This window comes from Spodoptera frugiperda, chromosome 26, assembly GCF_023101765.2.
Source record: "Spodoptera frugiperda isolate SF20-4 chromosome 26, AGI-APGP_CSIRO_Sfru_2.0, whole genome shotgun sequence".
Lineage (NCBI taxonomy): Eukaryota > Metazoa > Arthropoda > Insecta > Lepidoptera > Noctuidae > Spodoptera > Spodoptera frugiperda.
In genome coordinates, this window is record NC_064237.1 from 8396477 (window position 1) to 8423338 (window position 26862).

The 26862-nt window shown below is 39.8% G+C and overlaps 1 protein-coding gene across 1 annotated transcript in view; it reads left to right on the forward strand.

The window, feature by feature from the left end:
- The first annotated feature begins 1110 nt into the window (after positions 1–1110).
- Positions 1111–26862, forward strand: part of LOC118264705 (protein I'm not dead yet) — a 28548-nt gene continuing 2796 nt past the window's right edge. Inside the window, exons 1-17 of the mRNA XM_035577307.2 lie at positions 1111–1243; positions 2616–2636; positions 4766–4786; positions 6346–6363; positions 6828–6963; positions 8603–8755; positions 9414–9538; positions 9917–10028; positions 10567–10654; positions 12948–13008; positions 13347–13472; positions 13664–13766; positions 14293–14405; positions 14861–14952; positions 15074–15169; positions 15799–15995; positions 19107–19256. Of these exons, the coding sequence (XP_035433200.1) occupies positions 1236–1243; positions 2616–2636; positions 4766–4786; positions 6346–6363; positions 6828–6963; positions 8603–8755; positions 9414–9538; positions 9917–10028; positions 10567–10654; positions 12948–13008; positions 13347–13472; positions 13664–13766; positions 14293–14405; positions 14861–14952; positions 15074–15169; positions 15799–15995; positions 19107–19256 (1620 nt within the window). The 5' untranslated portion in view covers positions 1111–1235. The remainder of the gene's footprint in view (positions 1244–2615; positions 2637–4765; positions 4787–6345; positions 6364–6827; positions 6964–8602; positions 8756–9413; positions 9539–9916; positions 10029–10566; positions 10655–12947; positions 13009–13346; positions 13473–13663; positions 13767–14292; positions 14406–14860; positions 14953–15073; positions 15170–15798; positions 15996–19106; positions 19257–26862) is intronic.

A 26862-nucleotide genomic window follows, 5' to 3' on the forward strand; every position in this document is an offset into this window, starting at 1 on the left:
AAAACTTGAAACTCATGAAAACCAGATTTCAGCATTTTAATTGCCCATCATACTTACAGAACCCAATTTTTGGCTTCTGCGCAGGCAATAACAGAATCAAAACTTTTTGAAGCAGTCTGTCTAAAAAGTCAGTTTATATAAAGAATATTTTAAAATATATTATATGTAGATTATATTAAGCACAAAAATCTAATACGATTAAAATAAACTCTTTTAAATAATGTGCGTAGTTATTGAAAGAGTAAAGGGGACCATGAAAATATTATTCATAATCCCTTTTTTTAGATTCTGTGATGATCTTGAGGAATTCTAGTGGTTTGAGAGGCCGCTAAGATTTAGTGGTTTCTGGTGGTTTTCACGGCCTCATTTGGTGGGCTGGTAAAAATAAAGTTGGCAACACTAAGCTTGTCAAACTCCAACGAGTTTGACAAGCGCGCTTGTGTTTGTGTGATTTCAGATTTTGTTATTTGTGTTGTTATAATTATATGATTCCTAGTTGCCGATTGCGGAAACTTGCCGAAAGTTGACTATTTAATGCTATTGCAATATATGTACGAAAACGAATGCTACAATATTGCAGAAATACGTAGTGGCAGTGTTGTTTTTGCAGGCTGGTACAAAACAATATTTTGGATCCTTCATTGGCGTATATGTTTCATTGAAATCCATTTTATTGACGAAATAATGTCAATCAACAGTTGTGAATAATAACAATAAGCAGTGTGTCGATTTGATAAGAAAATATTGTATAAAATCAATTTCGATTTCGAATGTAAATATATTCAAGTTACAGCTTCAAGTGACATTAAACATTGACATTTGACACTTGATGTTTTCATCTGAAACCATGATTGCTAAGGCAAAGGTAACGACTGCATTCTGCCGTTTATATGACTTCATCACATGGTTTGTGATTTTAGTTATTTTTCTCAGAAAAAAAAATGACTTATATTTGAACTCAGGATACGAAAATAAAGAAATGGTATTTTTGTTTCCATGTCGTATCAGTTTGGAAATGTTGTCAATTATATTTTTTTTACTTCACTTGCATGAGTAGGCTTATTAAAAACTTAAACAAACAAATCTCTTTGAGAGAAAGATACTGTCCACTTTAATAGTGCAAATATAAATGTTTCTTTTGTTTTTCGAAACATTCCCATTTTGGTGAGGTGCAATATGACAGGTTAAAAAGCCAAATGTTGTGATTGGAATTTATAAAGGAAATATAAATTACCATGGCTTCGTAAGTAAATTGTTTTACATTATTTTGTACATTATTATAACACTGTGGGTACGATTTGATGTCAAATAGTAGGACTCCAGGACTGGGCACGATTTTGTAACGAACCGAAAGATAGACTACTACTAGATGTTCTGTTTTTTAGAATATTTTTAAATGTTTTTATGCAAATTGTAGGTTCAGTCTATGATATATATTGAGATAAATAAAAGTTCAATTCCCGAATAAAATATATTGTTCACCAAGGATACAAATAGACGACACCAATTTACTTAGTAATTATTACATAAAAGTCCAACCCGGTACACCGTTAGGCCTCGGCCTCGAATTTTGCGGGCAGCGGAGCGGCGGCGGCGGCGGCGCGGGAGCGGGGCGGCGGCGGCGGACCCGTTCTCGAAACTAGCGGGCAGATCGCGCGGCACTACAGCGGTGTAGTGTTGTGTTCGTGGTTGTGTTGTCGAGATATTTGTTTTTATTAGCGAACGAAATCTTTTTGATTCAAATTTATTCCTAACGCTCGATTTACTGTGGGCAAAAGAAGAAGACCTACTATAGGGCAAGGAAAATAAATGGCGAGTTTTATCGAAATTATGAAGAACAGAGACAAAATCCCGACAAATTCTACGACTACACTAGAATGAGTGTAGAAACTTTTGACTATATTCTTGAAACTATCAAGAGTGATTTCAGTTTTTGCTTTAGTCTTCAACATTCAGTTCGTTTTTTATTTCTTCCCATAATTGGTTAATTTTTCTTCTATTTTTATGGTTCACATCTTTGCTGTTCCGTATGGGTGTCCTCTCAAAGATTGCCGAAATCATTTGCTCTTACACGTCCGAGGACATTTTGATACGTCACAAAAAAAATGTAGGTACACAACACTATACTACAATGCAGACGCGCAACGCGGGCGGTCACCGCTTGACTGGAGTGCACCGCTCGTTGCCCGCTCCCGCGCCGCTCCGCCGCCGCTGTGTTCGAAAACCGGTCCATTTGATTATACGCATAAGATCCTGCCGCTCCCGCGCCGCCGCCGCTGCCGCCCCGCTGCCCGCAAAATTCGAGGCCGAGGCCTTACGCGAAGACTAAATCACAGTTTTATATTTAAGAAAGGCATGGGAACATGATATGACGCCCCACACACACAGCCATGCACAATGTTTACGTAAGTGTGTATGTGAGTGTCCCTACACAAATACTTTATTGATATTATGTATATATGGCAGCATAAATTCATAATTAGCATAATTATCAGTCAGATCAATAATATACTAATATTTTATTTTACACATCGTAAAGACGAAATTAATTTTTTTTTAACTGTGATAGCCACCCATTGGAACTGAAACTAATCCTCATGTATTTCAATCCACAGGAAAAATCCCCCGCCCCCCGGGTAAGTATATACATTTCTGAATAGTTGATGCTATATCTGTTGATAATAATTAGTTATTAATAAATATGATTACATTGTATAGCGGCATTACGTGCCGTAATGTGCACCTCTGCCTACCCCTTCGGGGATAAAAAGGCGTGAAGTTGTGTGTGTAATTAATATGATATTGCTGTTCCAACTTCTGCAATAAAGCGACTATCGGTTATTTTCTTGCTAATTAAACAAATATTAGAACCTTTAGACCTCCCCGCTGATTGGGATCTTAATCGCCAATTCGAATGCAATATAGATTAATGTTATGAGAGTGCACTCACTGGGGTGACATGACATATGGTGACAAATAGCTGGAGCGACAGACAACATCAGAGTAAAGTAACTGACAGCCGACCTTCCAGCCTAGTACATTTTTTTTTAAGTTTGACGAGATCAACACGTTACCGTATTTGGTTGAGCCCTCTGATTGGTTGATTCATTGGTGCAGGCCAATCAGAGCGCCCAACACGGTTACGTTTCAATCTCGTTAAATGTAAAACAATCTTGTACTAGGTCCTCTGTACAATGCATATTTATATGAGAGTACCTGAAATTCATATGTTTTATGGTTCAAGCCGGTAAATGAGAAGACGGGTCACCTGATGGTAAACAATCCTCGCCGCCGGACACCCGAAACACCAGAAGCGTTACAAGTGCGTTGCCAGCCTTTTAGGGGTTAGGAATGTAGAGGTTCTTGGGAAATCGGGGATTTGCAAGATTGGGGAGGGAGGTAACTTGGCTTCCGGTAACCTCGATTACACAACAAAAAAATACAACGCAAACATTTTTCCACGTCGGTTTTCTGTCAGCCCGTGGTATCACTCCTTACTACTCCACACTTAAGAAAGTGTTCTGGTCTTCATCGATTCTAACTTATATTACATTTTTTTTTATGGGACATGCCGGTAATCGAGCAGACGTATTACCTGATGGTAAGCATACGCCGCCGCCCATGGACACTTGAAACACCAGAGGCTTTACAAGTGCGTAACCGGCTTTTTGGGAGTTAGGAATTTAAGGGTTGTTGTTCGGGAATGGGGATGGGGAAGATTGGGAAGGGGGGAATTGGGCCTACAAATGTTATACAGGGTGTCCCTGAAGTCGACGTCCAACAGGCACCAGATGATCGGCAAGGTTCCAACTGTTATCAGAAAAATATAAAATAATCTAAGTCCTACAGTTCTTAAATTACAGAGTTGTGTGTTATCTACGAAAAAGTATAGCCTGTGCCAGTCTTTTGACTCTTGTTGCTACAAATCTTCATTTTTTCGTCTGCAGTCTTCCTTACATTATCCTGAATAGTGCTCCAGTAATACGGAATCATAAATTCTTAGCCAACTGCTTTAGATTGGAAAATATTGTTAGTTTTAGAGGAACCAAATACTCTGAATAAATTTTTCACCTTACTTTAAGTGACTGTACTGAATAAATTATGTATTGCGCTAGTAGTGGCAAATTTCACCAAAGTTGGCGCATTTAATAAGGATTCTAAAATGGTATAGCACTTTGCACATTATTTCTTAAATTCGACACAAAAAAAGATTTTTCAACGAAACTCCGTTTCGATGAATTTATTTGAACTTACTAAAAATTCTTCTAGTGTACTCAAATCATACGTTATAACCTCGTATGCACTAGACAGTACTTTGCACGCTATTTGTTATCATCATGTTGAAAATCAGCGAGGATCTCTTGTCAAACAACATTGTCTGTCTACTCATGATTTTGCTTGTACAGTCACTTAAAGTAAGGTGAAAAATTTATTCAGAGTATTTGGTTCCTCTAAAACTAACAATATTTTCCAATCTAAAGCAGTTGGCTAAGAATTTATGATTCCGTATTACTGGAGCACTATTCAGGATAATGTAAGGAAGACTGCAGACGAAAAAATGAAGATTTGTAGCAACAAGAGTCAAAAGACTGGCACAGGGCTTAGTTTTAAGATTCTTATCTGTGTGGAAGAAAATAAAACAATTAAAAAGTAGAATGTTGCAACTAAATTTTGAAGCAGATATATGCAACTGATTGAACTGTAACTTATTAGTTAGTATGACCATGATTAGTAATCTGGATAAACCCTTGTTTCTCTTTTTCAGGGTAGTAGAAACTTTACAGGGGTAAGTTTTTCAGTTGATTAAACTATATATTTATTAGTCGATTTTAAACCACGTAGATTGGTTTTTGATATACTGAAATATATAAACATAGCACAAAGATGGTACTTTTTGGTTTTTTTTTTTTTGTACTACAGTATACAATAAATACTGTTTAACACCAATTTGCAAAAAAACATGTCTTAAAATAATGTTTGCGATACCACTGGGTATCGCAAACTCTCCTTTATCGCTAGTATTGCTTTACAAAATAAATGTACAGTGCTTTCAACGAGACCTGGCAAGTCTGAAGTTAGGCTTTGCGAAATTTCGCGCAGGTACATTTGTGTATAAAACTATTACTGCAATATTATTTTTTATAAACCTAATGTACTAACAAAATTCCCTAATCAGTGACGAAGTACAAATAAACCAAATATATTATTTTTTCATAAACTGCGTTAAATCATAAATGAGTTTTCTCGCTTGGCGATTTAAAACTCTATTGTATTTTGGTGGCATATTTAATAATATAAGTGCCAACTGACATTTGCACAAATTAATTGCAAACTTAAACACTAAACAAAAACTAACAAAATACTTAAAAACTTAACAATAAAAATTAACAACAGTAATAACGAAATATACGAAAAGTTTTGTTACCGACTGCACTCAGAAAGAGATAGTGACACTAACACAACGCCGATCCTAACGTGTGACAGAGACATATTACCGGGTACCGAGTATTGCCGAATAAGCACGAAGATTCACGAAGTAACCAAAAAGGGATGTCAAAGTGGCGTGCGTGAGGGTGTTGTTTAATCGATTTTCTTAAAATCGATTACTACGAGACAAATTACTTATCACACAAAAATATATTTATTTTCAATGTTATATTGATGTTTTAAATTTTCTTAAATAGTCGTTACTCAAATAGTCGTTAATGATTATTGATATTCGAGTAAATCATAACTTTCAATTGAGAAAATACTTTCTTTTGGTTTTATTTTCATGTCGAAATATCGTTTATTAATGACAAAATTAACTATATTTCTAAATTTTATTTCGTTTAATATATCATATAAAAAACAATATACTCTAAATAAAAATACCGATTGCGATATAATTTGATCGATAAAGGGTCAATTGCATTTAGAAATGGTCAATCTCTAGCCTAGATCGCCGTCCCCGCACCTGGCCTCATGCCACCATTTGGTTCTAAAAAAGACTTATTGCGCAGCCTTTTGCACGTAGTTCAGACCTGCCAAGATCCGTTGGGAGTACTGTAAAATGGATGACAACATATTAATATGTGACACTGTCACATAATGTCATCACTATCAGAGAACAAAAGAACTATTTCGATGCCTCCCGGCCAAAAAACGGCAAGTGAATTTTTTTGCGATAATGAGTTATACACCTCAATCGATGGAGACAAATTAACTGATTCCGAATAAGAAGAAAAAGTAACTGAAAATCACAAAAAAAAAATGTTGCTTACTCTCTTTTGTTTGGAAGGCATCGATAGAAATGTTCTACTATAATAAAATTTTAATTTAATTATATATTTTTTTATTTTTCAGCTATTTATCGAATCCATTGTAAGTATTTTATAGAATTATTAATTTTGTTATAAAATAAGGACCCGTAGTTAGTATACCTAAATTCCCCGCGATAAGTGACCTAAATAAAAGAGACTGCGATGTTGGTGCGGTGGCTGGGCAATCAGCTACCGCGCAACGTGTAGCGGGTTTGATTCCCGCACGAATTTTCATTCAACAAAATTCATTTGTTATATGCTTGAAAATGCACCCACGACACAGGGAAAATAAATTAGTTACTCCTTTTTGATCAAATTATAAAACGAAGTTCCAAAAGAAGAAATATGAATATGTAGATGTTTATGTCTACTTTGCTGCCATCGAAATTGTAATGTACCAAGAATAAATTCTGGTTTCTTTTAAGAGGAACTTATCAAATATTTACGAAACTTCGTAAGAATTAAGTAATTAATAATAGTTAATTAGTAAGTAATAAATACTTAGCTTGTACTAATATATTACAGCCGAAAGAAGCAGGAGAAAACACCAGTAGGAGGGTTTGGAGAGAGGCTTGCCAACGCGACAAATAACAACTTTAGAGGTTTAATCGGTGTCTTAGTGCCGGTAGCCGCATTTGCCTGGCAAATCGAAAAGGAAAACGTAAGTATGTTTTTTTTTTCTGTTGACTTTTTACAAAATAGTAGAAAAAAACAAGGAATACCATTTCCCCCCTTCCCAATCTTCGCATTCCCCGATTCCCGAACAACAAATTAAATTCCTAACTCCCAAAAAGCCGGCAACGCACTTGTAACGCCTCTGGTGTTTCAAGTGTCCATGCGCGGCGGCGATTGCTTACCATCAGGTAATACGTCTGCTCGATTGCCGGCGTGTTTCATAAAAAAGGAATCAGCGTCGTCCATGAACACTCATGACATTTAATGATTACTTAAACTATTCCTTAGTAATGATTTTGTATCGAAAATAATTGCTAAGGACTGGGTTAAGTAACCATTAAATGACTGTGAGTACAGCGGCAAATGTTGAAAGATAAATTTAATAATGATAAATTATTAGAGGGGAGATTGGTCAAAACTATTTCTAAAAGTAAATGAAGACGCTGAAGACGTAATTCACATTTGATTTATGTAATGGAAAACGTTATCTATCATATAATTGTTAAATCTATTTAAGTTTAAAAGTGAGAGCAAATACGACATTTCTATATACAGCGTGTAACAAAATACCCATATAGATCAAGAAGCACTGAAGAATACAGCTTGAATAGAATCTCTACACAAAGTGTCAGCTTAAAATACGTTTAAAAAAAATTGTACCAAATACTTGGTGTCGCATGGTTCTTGATTTTAAATCATCATACAAACGTATCACAACACTACAGGGGTCACTCGCTAATTACGAAACATTTCTTCTGTAAATGTGATCGCCTAGTACCTATCTAATTTTAATTTTAAAAAATGACTGCACGGTTGGCGCGGTGGCTGGGCAACTGGCTGCCGTGCAATGTATAGCGGGTTCGATTCCCGCACGGAGCAACTCTTTGTGTGATCCACAAATTGTTGTTCCGGGTCTGGGTGTGATGTGTATGTGAACTTGAATGTTTGTAAACGCACCCACGACACAGGAGAAAATCCTAATGTGGGGCAACGTTTTTTTTTAAAAACAAAAAAAAAATCGCATGAAAATAAAAATATATTGGAAAACATAACTTCGTTCCATGAAAACATGAGTTTAAAAAGCCCTTGCGGTATCGTTTATGTTATCTAGAAACCGTGCACTTGATATGTATATTTTGTTACACCGTGTATAAAACGTATCTAGAAGTGACATCACGCGATATTTCAAATCAATTCACCTTCGAAAGTATTTGTTTTCGTAAGAAAATAAAAAAACGTGACTAATATTTTAAAATAATGTACAAAACGGACAATTAGGATAAAAATTGGTTATTTACCCTATTCCACACACCCACCAAAACAACAAAGGTGAAATTGGAATATTTTTAATCTACACCTTTGCTTGAATACCTTGTAAAATAAATATAACAAAATAATAGTTACTGCCACTAGTGTCATCTAGTGTCTTAGTTGTGAAGTAATGATGTATGTAGATCCATGAATTATTAAACTGCTTATGTATTGTCTCTAATAAAAAAGTTAGTTGATTGCAAACCGTCTATAGTGTTTAGGTTATGGGCCCAGATACGAAATAAAATTAGAATATTTTCAGTTAGAATTCAGTGTTATAAGTTATTAAAATAATGTTTTTGTTTTTCTTTTAGAATGCATTAAAAGTGAAGATTATGTGGCTAACAATGACTTGGTTCTTCTTAACCCAACCAGTTTCAATTCCTGTTACCGGATTGATTCCAGTATTTGTTCTACCGATGTCCGGAGTCATGTCTACTGTTAAGACTTGTGGTTGTTATTTGACGGTAAAAGAGGGAAACTCTTTCAATAATTTCCAATGACTGCCTCCTAAGCCAGCATTCTGAGTGAGCTATGATGGAGTTGGGTGTATTTTGCACGTATTTGGTACCGATGACCATTACCTTGTGCTTGTGTAGCCTATGTAAGGAACAACTATTGAATAGCAACGTACCAGATACTAACTGGTTGGTCAGAAGATTTTTCTCTGACTAGAGGAACATTAGAAATATCCCATTAAGTATCTAAAGTTTTAGGCTGATTTTCTCACGTCGACGGCACGCGCACCGTTAGCCAGCGCTCATGGCGGGGGTTTTGTGCAACTAGGACAAAATAGTTTTTGAATGAAATTCCTAACCAGTGGTAGGCAACATTCAAGAAAACACAACACACACAAACAAACATTTTGTTTTGTAAAATGTTATTACTCTGTACAGATTATTTTCTTCTATACTAAAGTTATAAATTAACAGCTCGCTGAAGGACAATGTTATATCATATGCTCTACTAGCATTTTGGTCGTTGGCTATCAAACTACGCGCCGAGCTAACGTGTCACTAAAATCAGCCTTAGTCTGAACAAGATAAAGGAGTTTCGAAAAATAATCATAGTTTGCTGACCGCACCCGACTGCTCCATTAACTTATAATAAAATACATTTTTTTAGGAATATGTGATGCTACTTATAATATCTTCGATGATAGTAGTACTACTTAACAATTCTGGCGTCGATCGACGTATATGTCTCTGGCTCTTATGTTCTGGCGACTCCTGTCAGTACTCTGGAAAAAGGTAATGAAATCATGCTTTCTCACGTTTTTACTCTGAAGCGCAAATGCGCTTAGCGGACACATTGGTAGCGAAGCGTAGCTTCTCCATGCTACGTGTAAATATGCCCATCGCAACCTTAGAATGAAAGTGACCAAATCCAAAAACTGCAATTTGTGTGCAATGAGCCAGAAAGTCTCAGAAAATTGTATTATTGAATACATATTAGTATCTCTTCCGTATTCCATGACATACGATTGACTTTTACTAGATTTATGGATTAGTTCTTTGGTTGTAGAGTATATTTTATAACGCCAGTTTATGATAAAATCGAAATTTACAGTTTTGAGATAAGTCACTTTCATTCTAAGGTTGCGAATATAATATTGTATTTTTTTTCAGATTGGTCTTTAAAGCTAGTGTAGCTGCTTATTTCCTATCCATGTTTTGTAGCCGACTCATAGTTACATCTACTTTGACTCAACTTGTAACTAATGCTATAACAAAATTGGATGTAAGTATTGAAAGTATTTTTGTATAATAATAATATTATCGTACAACTATATAATATTAAATTAATTGAAAACAACATGACGTTAAATGACTGAAAAAACAGTACTATATATAGTCTATGGAATAGAATCAGGGGTTACTTTGCGGAAATCCATGCTACACTAACAATACATTAGATTTTTAGTTTTAATTCTGCTTATACATGTATTTTTAACACTCCTGCTGCATGAGCATTTAATTGATGCAAACCGCATGTTAAAAAATACGTCTATGAGCGAAATTTAAACTAAAAAAACTAAAAACAGTCGGCACATTCTAATTCTAATAATCTGTTGTTGTTTATTACGATTCTTAAGTCATATCGAGTTAAAACAATTAATTTATAACCACGGATATGACTCCGTACAAATAATTTTAAAAGCAAATATTAATTTCCATTTCCGCGATGCGCTTTTTTTTGAAATTTACCAACAATATTATGGTATAGTTTTTAGAAAAAGTTGAAGATAGCCTACTATAATCTATTTTTTTTTTTTCAGTCAGGCAGAAAAGATCCGGATAATAATCCCGATTTTATAACAATGCGTAATATAATAAACAACTCAATTCAAACAGCTTCATCGATAGGTAAGTTTACTGAATCAGCGACGCAACGCAACGTCACGCCTTTTTATGCACAAAGGGGTACGCAGAGGTGTACGGTAATGCCACTATACAATGCACACCCACTTTTCACCATTTGTATTATAAGTCCCATGTAATAGGGGGTCAGGGTTTCCTGAATCAGATAAGTGTATTAAAACACATATAGCTGGCTACTCACTTAACCGTGTAGCATGTAACGTATCAGATACAGTATCAACCTGCATGTGGGTCCTAAGAACTGCTTTTGTGTTACCGCCGCTTGGCGGCTCACTGCGAGCTCTCTGCGCTCCTTCCTGGTACTGTATAAATACTGGCCTTTTTGTACCGCAACTTTATGTTTTTTTTTTTATCATATATTTATTTAAAATCCTCTAAATTTACATTTTAAATACTGCAACATACAAAATAAAATATTTATAAATAAATATTATACTTAAAAATATAAAAATAGGAGCCGACCAGTAGCGGGAGCATGGTCCAAGCTACCGGTGGTTAGGGCTCCAGAGACAGAAATCTCACAATACGTGCCGTTTTGAGGAGTAGAGCCTTCTGCATCAGGCCCTTGATCCATCCGACCAACCCCAGCCTCCTAAGGTGGTTGTCGAGGCTGTTGGGTATTAATCCAAATAATATATTAATATATTATTTTTATAAATTTTTATGTTTATTGTTTTTTAAATGGTGCAAATAAACTGTTTTTCTTTCTTTCTTTCTTCTTCCGCGAACGGCTCGCAGCGGCATCGTGCCTACATATTTACTGGATACTGTCAATTCAATCAGACACGTTAAGCGCTACACGACTAAGTGAGTACCCAGTTTAATATTCACAGAAGGCAATTCCCTGTAAATAATAATTGCCCACCTTGGTGGACTCCAAGGCCACTGCATAATGATATTAAAAAAAAACCAACGTCGATTAAAATAATTTAGAAATAATTATATTTTATAAATACAATTCATAAAAATTGCTCCTTGTCTATTTAAGCCAGAACCGCCAAAATAGGTAAACAAACATAGGTACAGTACTTTCAACGGATCTTGGCACTACGAACTACGTGCAGAAGGCTGCGCAATAAGTTTTTTTAGAACCAAATGGTGGCATGAGGCGAGGTGCGGGGACGGCGATCTAGGCTAGAGATTGACCATTTCTAAATACAATTGATCCTTTATCGATCAAATATCGCAATCGATATTTTCATTTAGAGTTTATTGTTTTTTTTTTATATGATATATTAAACGAAATAAAATTTAGAAATATAGTTAATTTTGTCATTAATAAACGATATTTCGCCATGAAAATAAAACTAAAAGAAATATTTAGTATTTTCTCAATTGAAAGTTATGATTTACTCGAATATCAATTATCATTAACGACTATTTGAGTAACGACTGTTTAAGAAAATTTAAAACATCAATATAACATTGAAAATAAATATATTTTTGTGTGATAAGTAATTTGTCTCGTAGTAATCGGTTTTAAGAAAATCGATTAAACAACACCCTCACGCACGCCACTTGGACATCCCTTTTTGGTTACTTCGTGAATCTTCGTGCTTATTCGGCAATACTCGGTACCCGGTAATATGTCTCTGGCACACGTTAGGATCGGCGGCGTTGTGCTAGTGTCACTATCTCTATCTGAGTGCAGTCGGTAACAAAACTTTACGTATATTTCGTTATTACTGTTGTTAATTTTTATTGTTAAGTTTTTAAGTATTTTGTTAGTTTTTGTTTAGTGTTTAAGTTTGCAAGTAATTTATGCAAATGTCAGTTGGCACTTATATTATTAAATATGCCACCAAAATACAATAGAGTTTTAAATCGCCAAGCGAGAAAACTCATTTATGATTTGACGCAGTTTACGAAAAAATAATATATTTGGTTTATTTGTACTTCGTCACTGATTAGGGAATTTTATTAGTACATTAGGTTTATAAAAAATAATATTGCAGTAATAGTTTTGTACACGAATGTACCTGCGCGAAAGTTCGCAAAGCCTAACTTCAGACCTGCCAGGTCTCGTTGACAGCACTGTACATGGTGTTTGTCTAATTACTTTTTCCCCTTTCTTTTTATTTTTTAATCTTTTTATTGAGAATATTACGCCATGGTCAATAAAAGCCGAGCAGCGAGTGGAACCGCGTAGGAGTAGCTAGTTGTTGGTATTTGAAAACCTAAAACCATTATAGGGTAGATATTATTGTAAGGTAAGGCTTAGATCGTTATTCCATAACATACCTAGTGGCTTAATATTTCGTTTTATTTTTAATAACAGGCAGCGTCGCATTTTTTCATACTGCAATGGTTACAATCCTTTTTAGAGGAGCCTTCGTAGAGTAAGTATATTTAAATATTATGCACACAAGCTTTTTAATAATTACACTTACCTTAAAAAAATATAAAAAGAGAGTTGACCCAGTAAACAGCGTACCGCCCCAATAATTGTTTTCTCACATTTTAAACTACTTACAAATAATTATAGACTAAAATTAGCCAAATCGGTCCATGTCCAAACATCCAGCGATGTTTTATACTAAGTAGTGAAGTAGAATATGAATACGAAATAACTGTTGGAACCTTGCTGATCACCTAGTGCCATTTAGACGTTGATTTCAGGGACACCTGAAAATATCTTTAAATTGAAGTATTTAATAAATTACTAATCTGTTCACAGGTTCGCTCCTGATAAAAAAGAATATCCAGACATATTTAACTATTTACAATATTCAGCTTTTGCTTTTCCATTGTCTTTCGTAATGTTCCTTATAAATGTGAGTTACCACATGATGCTCATTAACTGGTAAGTATTACAATTAAAACTAAATTAATTTATGAATAATGATTATAAAGCATATTCAAAAGCGTGCCTTTTCTCTATATTTAGTTATTTTGTCTGTTTATCCCATAGTTATATACTTATTTTTTATTATACTTCTTCTTGATCTATACATAAAATACAGTTTAATTATATTATATTAAAAACTAAAACAGGTGCTTGGACAAAGGTATGTCTGTATCAAAGATGGAAGAACTACAGTCGTATTTTAATCAGAGTCGAAAGGAGATACCTCGCAAAGTCAGCTTGCATGAAAGGGTATGACGTTTTAGTATAATATTATTTGTACTGATATTAGACCAGTTACAACGAAACTGCGTCTCTTCCATGTACATATGTTATTGCAATAAGTATCCAAGAATGATAAATAAATAATTAGGACAGTGGGAAAAATACAGCCAGCTCTGTTACGGCTTGAAACGACCACTTCTGTTTGAAAGGTATCACAGTCGTGATTCAATGTTCCAAAGCCCATTAAATTAAGTCCCGGGATAATTAGTGAAGGATATTTAAACACGTGGTTGTACTCATGATTACAAACAAGTTTTTGGGAAAAAATTTTGTATACTTGTTGGTTTTATTTTTATCACAATAACAGAACAACAAAATTTAATTAGCAGGCACGTAACGTTTCAAAATACCTACTTGTCTCCCGATAACGCGAGCGCGGGCGCCTCGCTGCTAACAGCTGATCATCGGAGAGAACCCGTGCGCGAAATTTTGTTGCGAAAAATAGGTTTCAATGTGAAAATGTCAGCTAAATACCTTTATTTTCCATTTTCAGCTCTCGGTACTATTTTTAATTATCGTAATAATTACGTTTTTCTTTCGTTGGAATCAATGGGTAGACTCATGGGGCGAATTCAGAAGAGATCTGGACTCTCCGGAAATTCCAAGGTAAGCTATCTTTAATTTTTTAAGGGGGGAACAATAAAATTATTCAATGGCTTCTTGTGCCTTATGCGAGGCAAGAGGGAGTGTCAGCTTCTTATTTACTAAAAACCACCCCTTTCCTACCCCTGAGTTTGAAGCATAATATATAAAGATTTCAACAATTTGATTCTTGAAAAAAAAATATCTTATCATTTAAGATTAGTAATTTTAGTCTTAACTACAAACGGACGGCAATTAAACCATTTTTTTTTTACTTTTGACTCCAAATAACTCTAATGACTACTAGTTTTAAGCCATCTTTACCGCTCAAATTCATTTGCGATACACGATGCGGTGATTCGGTCGTCGCATCATGTCTATGACACTTTTGTTTTTACGCATCCCTAAATTGTTATTTGACCACTGTTGTGTGATCTACTTTGGCCAGAATTTACGTTAAGATTTAAAAAATATTCCAGGGTAAAAGATACAACTGTCGCAGCTATATTTGTTATAATTCTACATATTATACCTAAAAGTTATGGATTTGTGCAATTCTTAGACGCTGAAAGTAAGTTGGAGATTATATTATAACATTATATTACTATTTTATATTTTGTTAATCCCACTGATAAATGCTAAAGTTTGAATGCTTTTTTAATGTAAATTAATGAATTTTATCATAATTTCAGAGAAAAGTGAACTTCCACCTCTAAAAGCGGAATCAGCGATACTATGGTGGAGATTTGTTGATAATAACGTTAATTATGGATATATCTTTCTTTTTGGTAAATATGAGTTAATAGTTTAATTTAAAAAAAGACATTGCAGTATAGTGACATAAAGTGTTGTTTTTTTATTCACAATATTTGCTCAGAATGTATTACTCTATTTAGATATGGAATACTGAAGCCCTATTCAGGATAACGTAAACAAAATACAGACGGAAAATAATGTTTTTGGCAACAAGAGTCGAAAGTCTCGCACTGGTGTATTTTTTCACGGATAACACATGTCACTGTAGTTTAAAACGTAGATGACTTACTTTTTTTTGTTTTTAATATTTTTCTGACAACGATTGGATCATTGCTGATCATCTGGAAGATTGGCAAGGAGGGAATCGGGCCTCCGGTAACCTCACTCACACAACGAAACACAACGCAAGCGTTGTTGTACGACGGTTTTCGGTGAGACCGTGGTATCACTCCGGTTGAGCCGGCCCATTTGTGCCGAAGCATGGCTCTCCCACACTTAATATGTGTATATCATGGTCTCGCTTTTTACGGTCTCTCCTCACATCAGACAGTCAGTTTATACTGGTTATATATGTATGTATTGTGCACGCCTGCGTCTATTAACCTCTTTTGTCTTATAAATAATCAACTTTTATTAAAATATAGATGTTGTATATTTGCAGGGGCTTGTCAGGCAATTACGAAAGCGGCAAGAATTACTGGTTTAGATAAAGAGATATCAGAAGGTGCGGGTGCAGCGATTACTGGAAAAAGTTGGAATTTTGGAATATTTATAGTTGTATTAGTTGCAACAATACTTGCCAATTTAACAACTTCAGTAGCAGCTTGTGCAGTTTGGATCCCGTTTGTGTTGTGTTGTGTAAGTATTTCTTATTTGCGTTATAAACTCATTTATTCATGCTTAACTGCTTACTCACGTACTTATCTACACGTAAATAATATAAGGTGTAACAAAAAGGGGGTATACATGTGAACTGTTATGTAACTCCGTATGTGAATGTGTTATATTAAAAAATCAACCTGTATAGATTAGTATTTTAATTTTCAACATGCATGTATTATTATGTTATATAAAAGTAAATTGAAAACTAGGGCACCCATATTTTTTAATTTTTCGAAATTATGTACTTTTCATTCATAATTTCGAGTTTGAAATTCAGTGTATTCTAAAAAGACGTAAGTGCCAAATTACGGTGGAATGGCGATACCTTTGCCTCACTTAGATCCGTAAAAAACCTAGTAGATGTCAAATGTACTGTCATTGACAGCTTGTCCAGTGTTGCCAACTTAGTGGAATTTCCACTAGATCTGGTGGTTTAGATATGTGATTCAGCGGGAAAATATTGGTTTTAGTGGCTAGTGGATATTTTAGTGGACTAGATTGTTTCAGTTAGTGGTAAGTTACAAATTAACCACTAACACTACTCGTAAAATGCTGTATGATTTCTAGTTAAAAATACTTAATTGATACACTTGTTGGCAAGATAATATTGCCTACTCAGAAGGTAAATATTTTTACGCACAATATTAAAGACTAGCTACTTCCGCGCGGTTTCACCCGCTCTGCTCGGCTCCTATTGGTCATAGCGTGATGTTTAATAACCTTTCTCAATAAATGCGCTATCCAACACAAAAAGAATTTTTCAAATCGGACCAGTAGTTCCGGAGATTAGCGCGTTCAAACAAACAAACAATCAAACAAACTCTTCAGCTTTATAATATTAAGTATAGATTTTATAGGTATGAAATGCAATTTGGGGTACCAATTTGAAATTCACTTAACATCTATGAAACAGAAAGTACCACCGCCTGATCAGAAAGAAGGACTGCGCTATAGATTGTTCGAAAACTTGAAACTCATGAAAACCAGAGTTCAGTATTTTATACCCTATGCGCCGTAACAAGGTGCGGCTGACAGATTCAGTAACGTTTCGTATCACTCTTGAAAGTTGCTGCGATTTAAAAATTACGCCTTAATATTTTAGCTGTATCACATTCGTATTATGTTAAATCATTCGGAAGCGTAGTTAATTAAATTAAAACCAACCGGAATGTTCTAGTATTTAATTAAAATCTAATGAAATGAAAAATAAAGTAAAGTGTTATGCGTATAACGTAAAGCCATAGTCGTGTTTAGTGATGGGATGTACGGCTACCATGGATAGGTAGTCGATGTTTTTTTAGAATAAAAAACGAAAATCGTGCGTCGTTCAATTATCATTCTTAAAAAACCTTTAATTATGTGGGTAAATCCACTATAGACGCGGCTCTCTCTGCCCAAACCACAGTGACATTATCTGAGCAGAAATATGTAGTAGGCATTTTTCTAGACATTTTCGGCGCCATTGATAATGCGTGGTGGTACTTAATCTAATATATACAAACTAATATACCCTTGTTTTCTTCACGGTTCTGTAAAACTGAAACTCTGAAACACCTCAGGGCTCGGTCATAAAATATTTATTTTGACAAGTATATACACGTAGTTAGACTGCGCAACTAAATAACACACACATTTAATAAAAAAATTAAAGAGAATTAAATGTATGCTGCGAGTATCGATAGCGATAAAAAAAGATTTTTCTAATGTCCATCCCTAAAGAGAGACGTCAACGTCATACTGGCATCTGTCAGCCGCACCTTGTTACAGCGCATTAGGTATAATTGCCCATCATACTTACAGAACCCAATTTTTGGCTTCTGCGCAGGCAATAACAGAATCAAAACTTTTTGAAGCAGTCTGTCTAAAAAGTCAGTTTATATAAAGAATATTTTAAAATATATTATATTATAGTGGATGTATAGGTACTTTTATGAAATATCACTAAGGAATTTAGGTTAAACGTGACTTTAAGTATAAACAGGGTCATATTAATTATTAATATCATATATCAATAATATCATATTAATTATCTTTAATTAGTAACAAAACCCTAGTGTAAACATTGTAATCTGATACATTACTAACCCATTGTTATAACTATTTAAAAGGGGATGAATTTTCCTAAATAAATTCAGTGTATTGTATACTCCACACCCGTTCGTTTCATTTCACGCCGCTCTATCCGCACATCACAATATGTAGATTATATTAAGCACAAAAATCTAATAATACAATTAAAATAAAACCCTTTTAAATAATGTGCGTAGTTATTGAAAGAGTAAAGGGGGCCATGAAAATATTATTCATAATCCCTTTTTTAGATTCTGTGATGATCTTGAGGAATTCTAGTGGTTTGAGAGGCCGCTAAGATTTAGTGGTTTCTGGTGGTTTTCACGTCTCATTTGGTGGGCTGGTAAAAATAAAGTTGGCAACACTAAGCTTGTCAAACTCGTTGGCGCGTTTGTGTTTGTGTGATTTCAGATTTTGTTATTTGTGTTGTTATAATTATATGATTCCTAGTTGCCGATTGCAGAAACTTGCCGAAAGTTGACTATTTAATATTTAATGCTATTGCAATATATGCACGAAAATGAATGCTACAATTTTGCAGAAATACGTATCATGGCAGTGTTGTTTTTGCAGGCTGGTACAAAACAATATTTTGGATCTTTCACTGTCGTATATGTTTCATTGAAATCCATTTTATTGACGAAATAATGTCAATCAACAGTTGTGAATAATAGCAATAAGTAGTGTGTCGATTCGATAGGAAAATATTGTGTGAAATCAATTTCGTTTTCGAATGTAAATACTTATATTCAAGTTACAGCTTCAAGTGACATTAAACATTGACATTTGACACTTGATGTTTTCATCTGAAACCATGATTGCTAAGGCAAAGGTAACGACTGCATTCTGCCGTTTATATGACTTCATCACATGTTTTATGATTTTAATTATTTTTCTCAGAAATAAAAATTAAAAAAAATATGACTTAAATATATTTGAACTCAGGATACGAAAATAAAGAAATGGTATTTTTGTTTCCATGTCGTATCAGTTTTGAAATGTTGTCAATTGTTTCAGTCGGTTGACGCTCCTCTTCCTTGGCCAAGCAAGGTTTATGTTGCAGCGATGGGCGTAGGAATAGCATCTTCATTTGGATTCTGTCTACCTTTTCTATATACCCCAGCTTACTTTTGCCATAACACTGGTAAAGTGCCTATTGGGAAAATGGTAAATTGTTATTTAATTAATTATTTAAATGTAAATCTAAATAATAATTTTTTTGAAGAGGAAATCTATACTTTATTTTAAAGTATAGATTGGTGGAAAAATCATTCTGTTTTTCAAAATACAATGACCACTGTTTTGATTAAAAGATTCAACATCGTAATCCATGGACGTTTTACCCTATGAGATATCTCATTGCCTCAGTTTAACGTCGACCAAACTTCGATAAAACATTGAGGTTAGGAATCGTAATGTAATGAAACCACAAGTAATTAAAAATTAGTTACACCCACCAACATAACGCTAGGAGGACGAGTGTACTTTTTTTTATATCTTTGTACTAGTCAGGATTTTCAAGTGAGGAACATAACACAGAAGGCACAAGTAGTAAATTAGTTAATTAAATTAACACCACCAGATTTTTTTATAGTCCAGTCTTTATATGCGCAAATCTTGTAATTTTAAACTTATTATATTCATCATCATCATCATCAGCCTATAGCAGTCCACTGCTGGACATAGGCCTCCCCAATTGTTCGCCACTTTGTTCTATCACTAGCGACTCGCATCCAGCTCCTGCCAGCCATCCTGCGCAGATCGTCACTCCACCTCGCCTGGGGGCGTCCTACACTACGTTTACCGAGACGCGGTCTCCACTCCAGGACTCGCTTACCCCAACGGTTGTCCGTCCTGCGGCTAATATGGCCGGCCCACTGCCACTTCAGCTTGCTGATCCGGTGGGCTATGTCGATCACCTTGGTTCTCTGCCGAATCACTTCGTTTCGAATGCGATTCCGGAGAGAGACACCGAGCATAGCCCTTTCCATAGCCCGCTGAGCGACTTTGAGTTTGTGGACCATTTTTTTTTTTTTTTGGTGACGGGGGAAACCTTCAAAAGGCGCCTAGCTTTTTGGGGATAAAAGACTAGGGAGTGTGGGATTTTTACCTCACTAAAACCACCCCGGTGGCCACCCTCAACACCTGTAAGGGGCACCGGGTCCTCTTAATAGACCTGCTCCGGAGCCCCACGGTGCAACGCCTGTTACGGCACTTCCCTAGGGAGACGTGTGTCTCCCATGAGCCTTGCTGTGCAAGTTGCACGGCAGCACGTGACCACTGTGCCACCGTCTTCCCTGAGGTCACTGGGTGGGCGCCTAGAGTCCCCACTCTATGCGCCCGTGACCCCAAAGGACCGCTTGCAGTTATACAAGCGGAATTTCGGCGTATTAGGCGTCAAGGCGGTTGCCTCCTCGACGCCTTCTACGAACAGGATCGGCCCTCTCGCGATCCCGCTCAGCAGCCTCCTTTTGGGACATTACAGTCTCACAAAAGGAAGCCACTTCCCTCCAATTTTCTGTCTCTGCCAACATAGCCTTGACTACTGCTGACAGAGACAAATCTCGCCCGATCCTGGTGACCAGGACCCGCCGCTCAGAGACCCACGCTGGGCACTCCTCGAGCGTGTGCTGTGCGGTATCCAGGTCACCTCCGCAGTGGTGACAATTTGTCGTGGCCTCTCGCCCAATCCTGTTCAGGTACTCACCGAAGCAACCATGTCCGGTGAGCACCTGAGTGAGCCTGAAGGAGACGCGCTCCTCTCTCTTCAGCCAGGCTTCGAAGTGCGGCAGAATGGCTTCGACAACGCGCTTGCGTGAGTACTCCGGCTGTTCAAGCCGCTCACGCCACCGCTCGAGCGCGTGTCGCCTTTCTTGCCGCCTCAGCCTTACGAACGCCACTCCTGGTACGCTACCGCCATTTCGGCGGACAGTGCGAATTTGGTCGTACACCTTCGCGTCCATATCCGCCAGGATGTCCAACGGCGGAAAGCGAGCCAGGAGAGTTGCCGCCTCAAAGGACACCGTTCGGTATCCTCGTGCGATACGGATGGCTATTTTCCGCTGCAAGCGATATATTTTCGTCCTACAGCGTCGGACGCCTGATAGTCGAGCTGACCAAACAGGCGCCCCGTAAAGAACCATCGATCGCACGACACCCGCGTAGAGGCGGCGAACTTCTTCTCGAGGTCCCCCAATGTTAGGCAGCAGTCTGTGCAAAGCACCCACTGCCTTCTCGACTCGGGGGACCAGGCGTTCGAAATGCTCTTCGAAGCCCCACCGACCATCCAAGGTTAGGCCTAGATACTTTATGTATCGCCCAACCTGGACATGCGCATCTCCAACGTAGACTGACGAACTGGGTGGCTCCCTGGTCTTCGGGAGCTTATGGAACCATAGAGCCTCAGTTTTATGAGGCGCTATTTCCAGGCCCAGTCCGCGAATAGAAGCCACGACTTTTGCCACCCCGAGCTCTGAAAGCCGAATAGTCTCCTCAAAGTTGGTCCCACTAGCCATGACCAGCGTGTCATCTGCATAGCAAATGACATGGACATCAGCAGGAAGTTCCACACGCAGGACCGCATCATAAGCGAGGTTCCACAATAAAGGACCCAGCACAGATCCCTGTGGAACCCCACACGTTATCCCTCCGCTGAACGCTACCGCCCCGGCCCACATAGCGAATGTGCCGGTCGCATAGGTAGGCCCCGATAATGTTTTGCAAATAGGGAGGAATTCTGTGATAAACAAGAGCCTCCCTGATTGCCTTCCAGGGTAGGGAATTAAAAGCGTTAACGATATCTAGGCTTATCGCTAACGCAACCCTACCCTGGGACACTGCCTGATCCGACAGCGAGCGGACGCGCAGTATCGCATCTATTGTGGAACGCTGCTGCCGGAAACCATACTGGTGGTCAGACAGGTCGGGACCAACCGCGACAGGTGCCCGACGAGCCTTTCAGCGATTACTCTTTCAAAGAGCTTGGAAATCTCGTCGAGCAGGCATATGGGACGGTATGCAGAGGGTGAATCCGCGGGCCTGCCTTGCTTCTTCAGGAGGACTAATCCGGCTTCCTTCCAACGGGCGGGGAACACGCCTGACTCAAGACAGCTGTTGAACAACCGCCTCAAACGGTCCCCCAGAGCATCTACAGCCAACACCCACACACGGCCATGAACACCATCCGGGCCAGGCGCAGTGTTTCGAGCACTTAGTCGGCGCACGGCTCGGTCTAACTCCCCTTCTGTAACTCCCAAGTCAGGGGACCAATCTGACGATGGTAAGGGAAGTGAGGGGCTGTCTCTAACTACTGGGAAGAGTGTATTTATCACCCTTTCCAGTAGATCCGGATCCATGGTCTCCGTAAGGGGGGGAACCCATGGGCGGAGTTTACCCATGACTAAACGGTATGGTCTTCCCCACGGATCCCTGTTTAGCCCCTCGAGGAGTTCTCTCCAGGACCGAGACTTGGCGTCTGCGATGGCGCGTTGGAGCGCCATAGTTGCCTCCCTGTACGCTCTGTAGGCTGCAGTGGTTTGCTCTTCCGTGGCGCTCGGTTGCCTTCTGCGTCGGGTGCGCTGGAACTGGCGGCGGTGCCTCAGGCAAACAGAACGCAAGTGTGCTATGTCTGCCGACCACCAATAAGCTGCTCCAGGACGCTGGTTGCACTTGACTCGGGGCATTGAGGCGTCACAGATTGACGCCATTTTGTCCCGAAACCAAGCTGCCTCCCCTTCTGGATCGGGCGAGATCCCATGAGAACCATCTCCCGGCCAGGCAACAACGTTGGCAGCTGCGATGAGCATTTCTCGATCGAGCTTTTTGAGGGCCCAACGTCGTGCCGGTGGGTTAGTACTGGGACGACTTTGACTCTCGGATGGACAAGGTGCCACATCGAAAACAATGTGGCGGTGGTCAGAAAGCGTGACCATCTCTTCAGCCACTCTCCAGTTCATAATTCTAGGGGCTAGAGAAGGGGACGCCCATGTTAGGTCCACAATTGACTCTCCCTGCCACCGCACACAGGTGGCAATAGATCCTTGATTTATTAATCGGAGGTCAAGTGAAGCCGCCCAGTCCTGCACTACATGCCCCCTAGGCCTGTCCCGCCTGTTACCCCATGCCCTGGAGTGAGCATTGAAATCACCCAGGATCAATACTGGACGGGGTGAGCATTTGTGCCGAATGCAGTTAGCTACCCCATCCAGGTATCTCTCGAAATCCTGGAGAGAGATGTTTGGAGACACGTAGCATCCCACCACGGCTATTGATCCCCATTCAACAGCCACAATTCCCTGCCCTCTGTCTAATAGGGTACAGTGAGGCCCGCCACTCCCCCCAGCCCAGTAAACTGCAACCGAGTCTACGGTATCACGGAACCAGCGAGGATGGTCCTGAAGGCCGTAGGGCTCAGCCACCACCGCCAATGCAACCGACCACTCCGCAACGGTTTGCAGGAATAAATTCTGCGCACTGCGGCAGTGGTTCAGGTTGCACTGAAGGACTTTCAGGGCTGGGAATGTGACGTGTCCATTTCCTCTGGGGTGCTAACACTTTGAGGTGCAGCTGACGTCTCTTGTAACTTCTTTTGCGACCGTTTCTTTTGAGGATTACACTGCTTTCCTCCGAGACGATGGTTTGCAGGGCGACCCTGGTCTGAGCATACCGGGCACTTTGGGGTTGGCGAAGTACACTCACGCGCTTTATGGGCTCCACCGCAGACATAGCACTGGGAACTCCGGTCCACAGAACTAGTGCACATACGTCTGACATGCCCTGGCTCGAAGCAACGGTAGCACATCATGCGACGTGGTTCCAGTACTTCGACTCTAACTGACGTCCAACCTAATGGCATGCGCTTGGTGGACGCTAGTTTTTTCATTGCCACCAGGGGGCCACGGACCCATACGTGCCCCAATGAAGAAGGGGGACGTCGAATTTCTCCTATTTTAATTTCTGCCGTGGAACATCCGCCCGCCCTAGCAATGGCCGCTGCCACCTCATCTGGGGTTACAGCGTCGTTTAGGTCCATGACTCTTGCCTCGGCCATTTTAGTTGGACGTCCGATTTGCACTTCAAATTCCCCAAGGACATCCCGCATACGACTTGCGAGACGATCGGCCTTAGAAGAAGAATCCTCACCGGAGATCATGAGAACAATCCCACCATCAGCAGCACGTTTCTCACGGCATGAGTCACTAGTGATACCGAACTCCGAAAGATTGATTCGCCTCCTTGCCTCAGCAAGTACCTCCCCAAGACCTACGGTTGCTCCCTCCCTTACTCGTACAGTGATCGCTGCCGAAGCGGGAACTTTTGGCAGTTTCACAGATGGTTTTCTTGATTGTTTAACCTGTGCAGTCGAGGCGGATGAAGCTACTGGTTGTGGGGTATTTGCCTTTTTGGCCTTACGTCCCACCACTAATGACCACGTGGTGTTATCCTGGGAATTTGCTGTTCCCGGTTGTACATCCATTGCAGCCGAAGTGGACGCTGTTACTGGTGATGCTGCAGCCACAATGGGCGTGACTGCGTTAATTTTCGTCTTCTTCTTTTTCTTCTTTTTCGCCTTTTTGGCTGTCACCTCTGTTTGGACTGGCTTAGAAGCTACAAGTCTCCTGGCATCTGAGGCGAGAGCTGGGCGAACCGGTTTCTCTGGCAGCAATCTTCCTTCTAATGCAGCTAGCTTCGCGTCCATCATAGTGCCAATCTCTATGGCGATAGAGCGTCGAAGTTGAGCTTCCACATCTGGTGCCAAACCAGCAGGCACAGGTAGTCCGGAAACTTGCGACTTTTGTGTTGCTCCCTGTTGGGATAGCAAGTTTAGCTGGTTCTTTAGGCCAGCAACAGCTTCTTTGAGGCTGGCGACCTGAGATCGTAGCTCCGTGTTCTCTTTGGCCAGTCTTTCCAAAGCCTCTTTCTCTGATCCAGGTAGGATTCCTACTGCATCCTGCGCAGACCTAGTCGTTGTTCGGGTCCGCTTACGTGCTCGCGCCGTTACGGATGCCGTCGACATCTGGGAGACCGATGACATTAGCGAGCAATCAGACTCGCCACTGTCACTTGCTACTCCTCCCATTGGTGTTGCCGGTCGCTTAAAATTCGACCGCGTTGTCCTTCCCTTCGTGCCGGGACACGAACTGCTCTTTCTTGACATCGATTGTACCTCCTTATCATCATCTTTTAAAGTTTTTTTAGTAACAATATCCATATAGTTCCCACGAGAATGGGGGATGTAAATGGTCCACCTAGGGAGTGCCCCCTGTCCCTAGGTAAGTGTACATTTAGTACCCAACTAGAGGGTCCACCGGTTCCCTAGCTGGGGGTGCGCTCGCGACTGACATACTCCTCAGCCATGCATACCCTCGCCGCGCACCAGAACTTGGTATTGGAGGAATTTTTTATAGAGGTTATCTTCCTCGCGGTCCGGGCGACCAAGCCAAGACCGTCGTCCCGTTCCGAGTCATGAACCCATGACCTCTTCCCGGATTACGACTCTGACGGCTGCAGTCTGGGACAACACGTGTCCCGATGCTACTCGTTGGCAGAGTGAATGCACAACGAGTACCGTCCTTGTTCATCCGCCACGTTCTCTGTTCAGCTCAGAGAAACGTGCGGAAAAACGACCCCTCGGAAAGCATAGGCTTTGTGCCAGCACGAAGCCTGCTGCTTCCAGAACCCGAACCGGGTTCTTCCGCCCCGTCCAGAAGTTAGCTACAGGCAATAGCCACTCCAACCCTATCACCTGTACCCAGGGTGCACCACGGGGAGGTCTTCTGGCACCGCACCCCTGAGTTTGTGGACCAGTCTAGCCGTAAGTGTCCACGTTTCGGCACCGTATGTCATTACGGGTAGGACGCACTGGTTAAAGACTTTCGTCTTTAGGCACTGTGGGATTGACGATGAGAAGACCCGACGGAGTTTTCCGAAAGCTGCCCAACCCAACTGAATTCTCCTATTCACCTCATCCTCAAAGTTGTTTCTACCTAACTGCAACGTTTGCCCGAGGTAGACATATTTCTGAACAACTTCGAGGACGGCTCCGTGAATCGCAATCGGTTCCGGTAGAACATGTTCATTGAACATGACCTTGGTTTTGTCCAAGTTCATCCGTAGGCCGATGCGTGCAGAGGAGTCAGCCAGGTCGTTCAGCATCCCTTGTAGGTCCTGCAGCGTTTCTGCCATTATGACGATATCATCTGCGAATCGCAAGTGAGAGATGTGTTCGCCATTGATATTGATGCCACGTCCTTTCCAGTGCAGCGTCTTGAACATATCCTCCATTGCATTAGTGAACAGTTTCGGGGATATGACGTCCCCTTGTCTCACTCCTCGATGCGATGGTATGAGACGTGTTTGCTGATTCTGTACTTGGACGGACATAGTGGCGGCTTCGTAAAGACATCTCATCACTTGGATGTATCGCCAATCAACCTGGCATCGCTGCAAGGACTCCAGGACAGACCAGATCTCTATCGAGTCAAAGGCCTTCTCATAGTCCACAAATGCTAGGCACAGGGGCTGATTATACTCTTCGGTTTTCTGTATAATCTGCCGCACTGTGTGGATGTGGTCTATGGTGCCGTATCCGCTCCGAAATCCAGCCTGCTCCGGTGGTTGGAATTCGTCGAGTCTTCGCGCAAGACGGTTCGTGATCACTCTTGAGAACAGCTTATAGACGTGGCTTAGAAGCGAAATGGGTCGATAGTTCTTCAGAAGGCTTTTGTCCCCTTTCTTGAAGAACAAGACGACCACACTTCTGCTCCACGCCTCT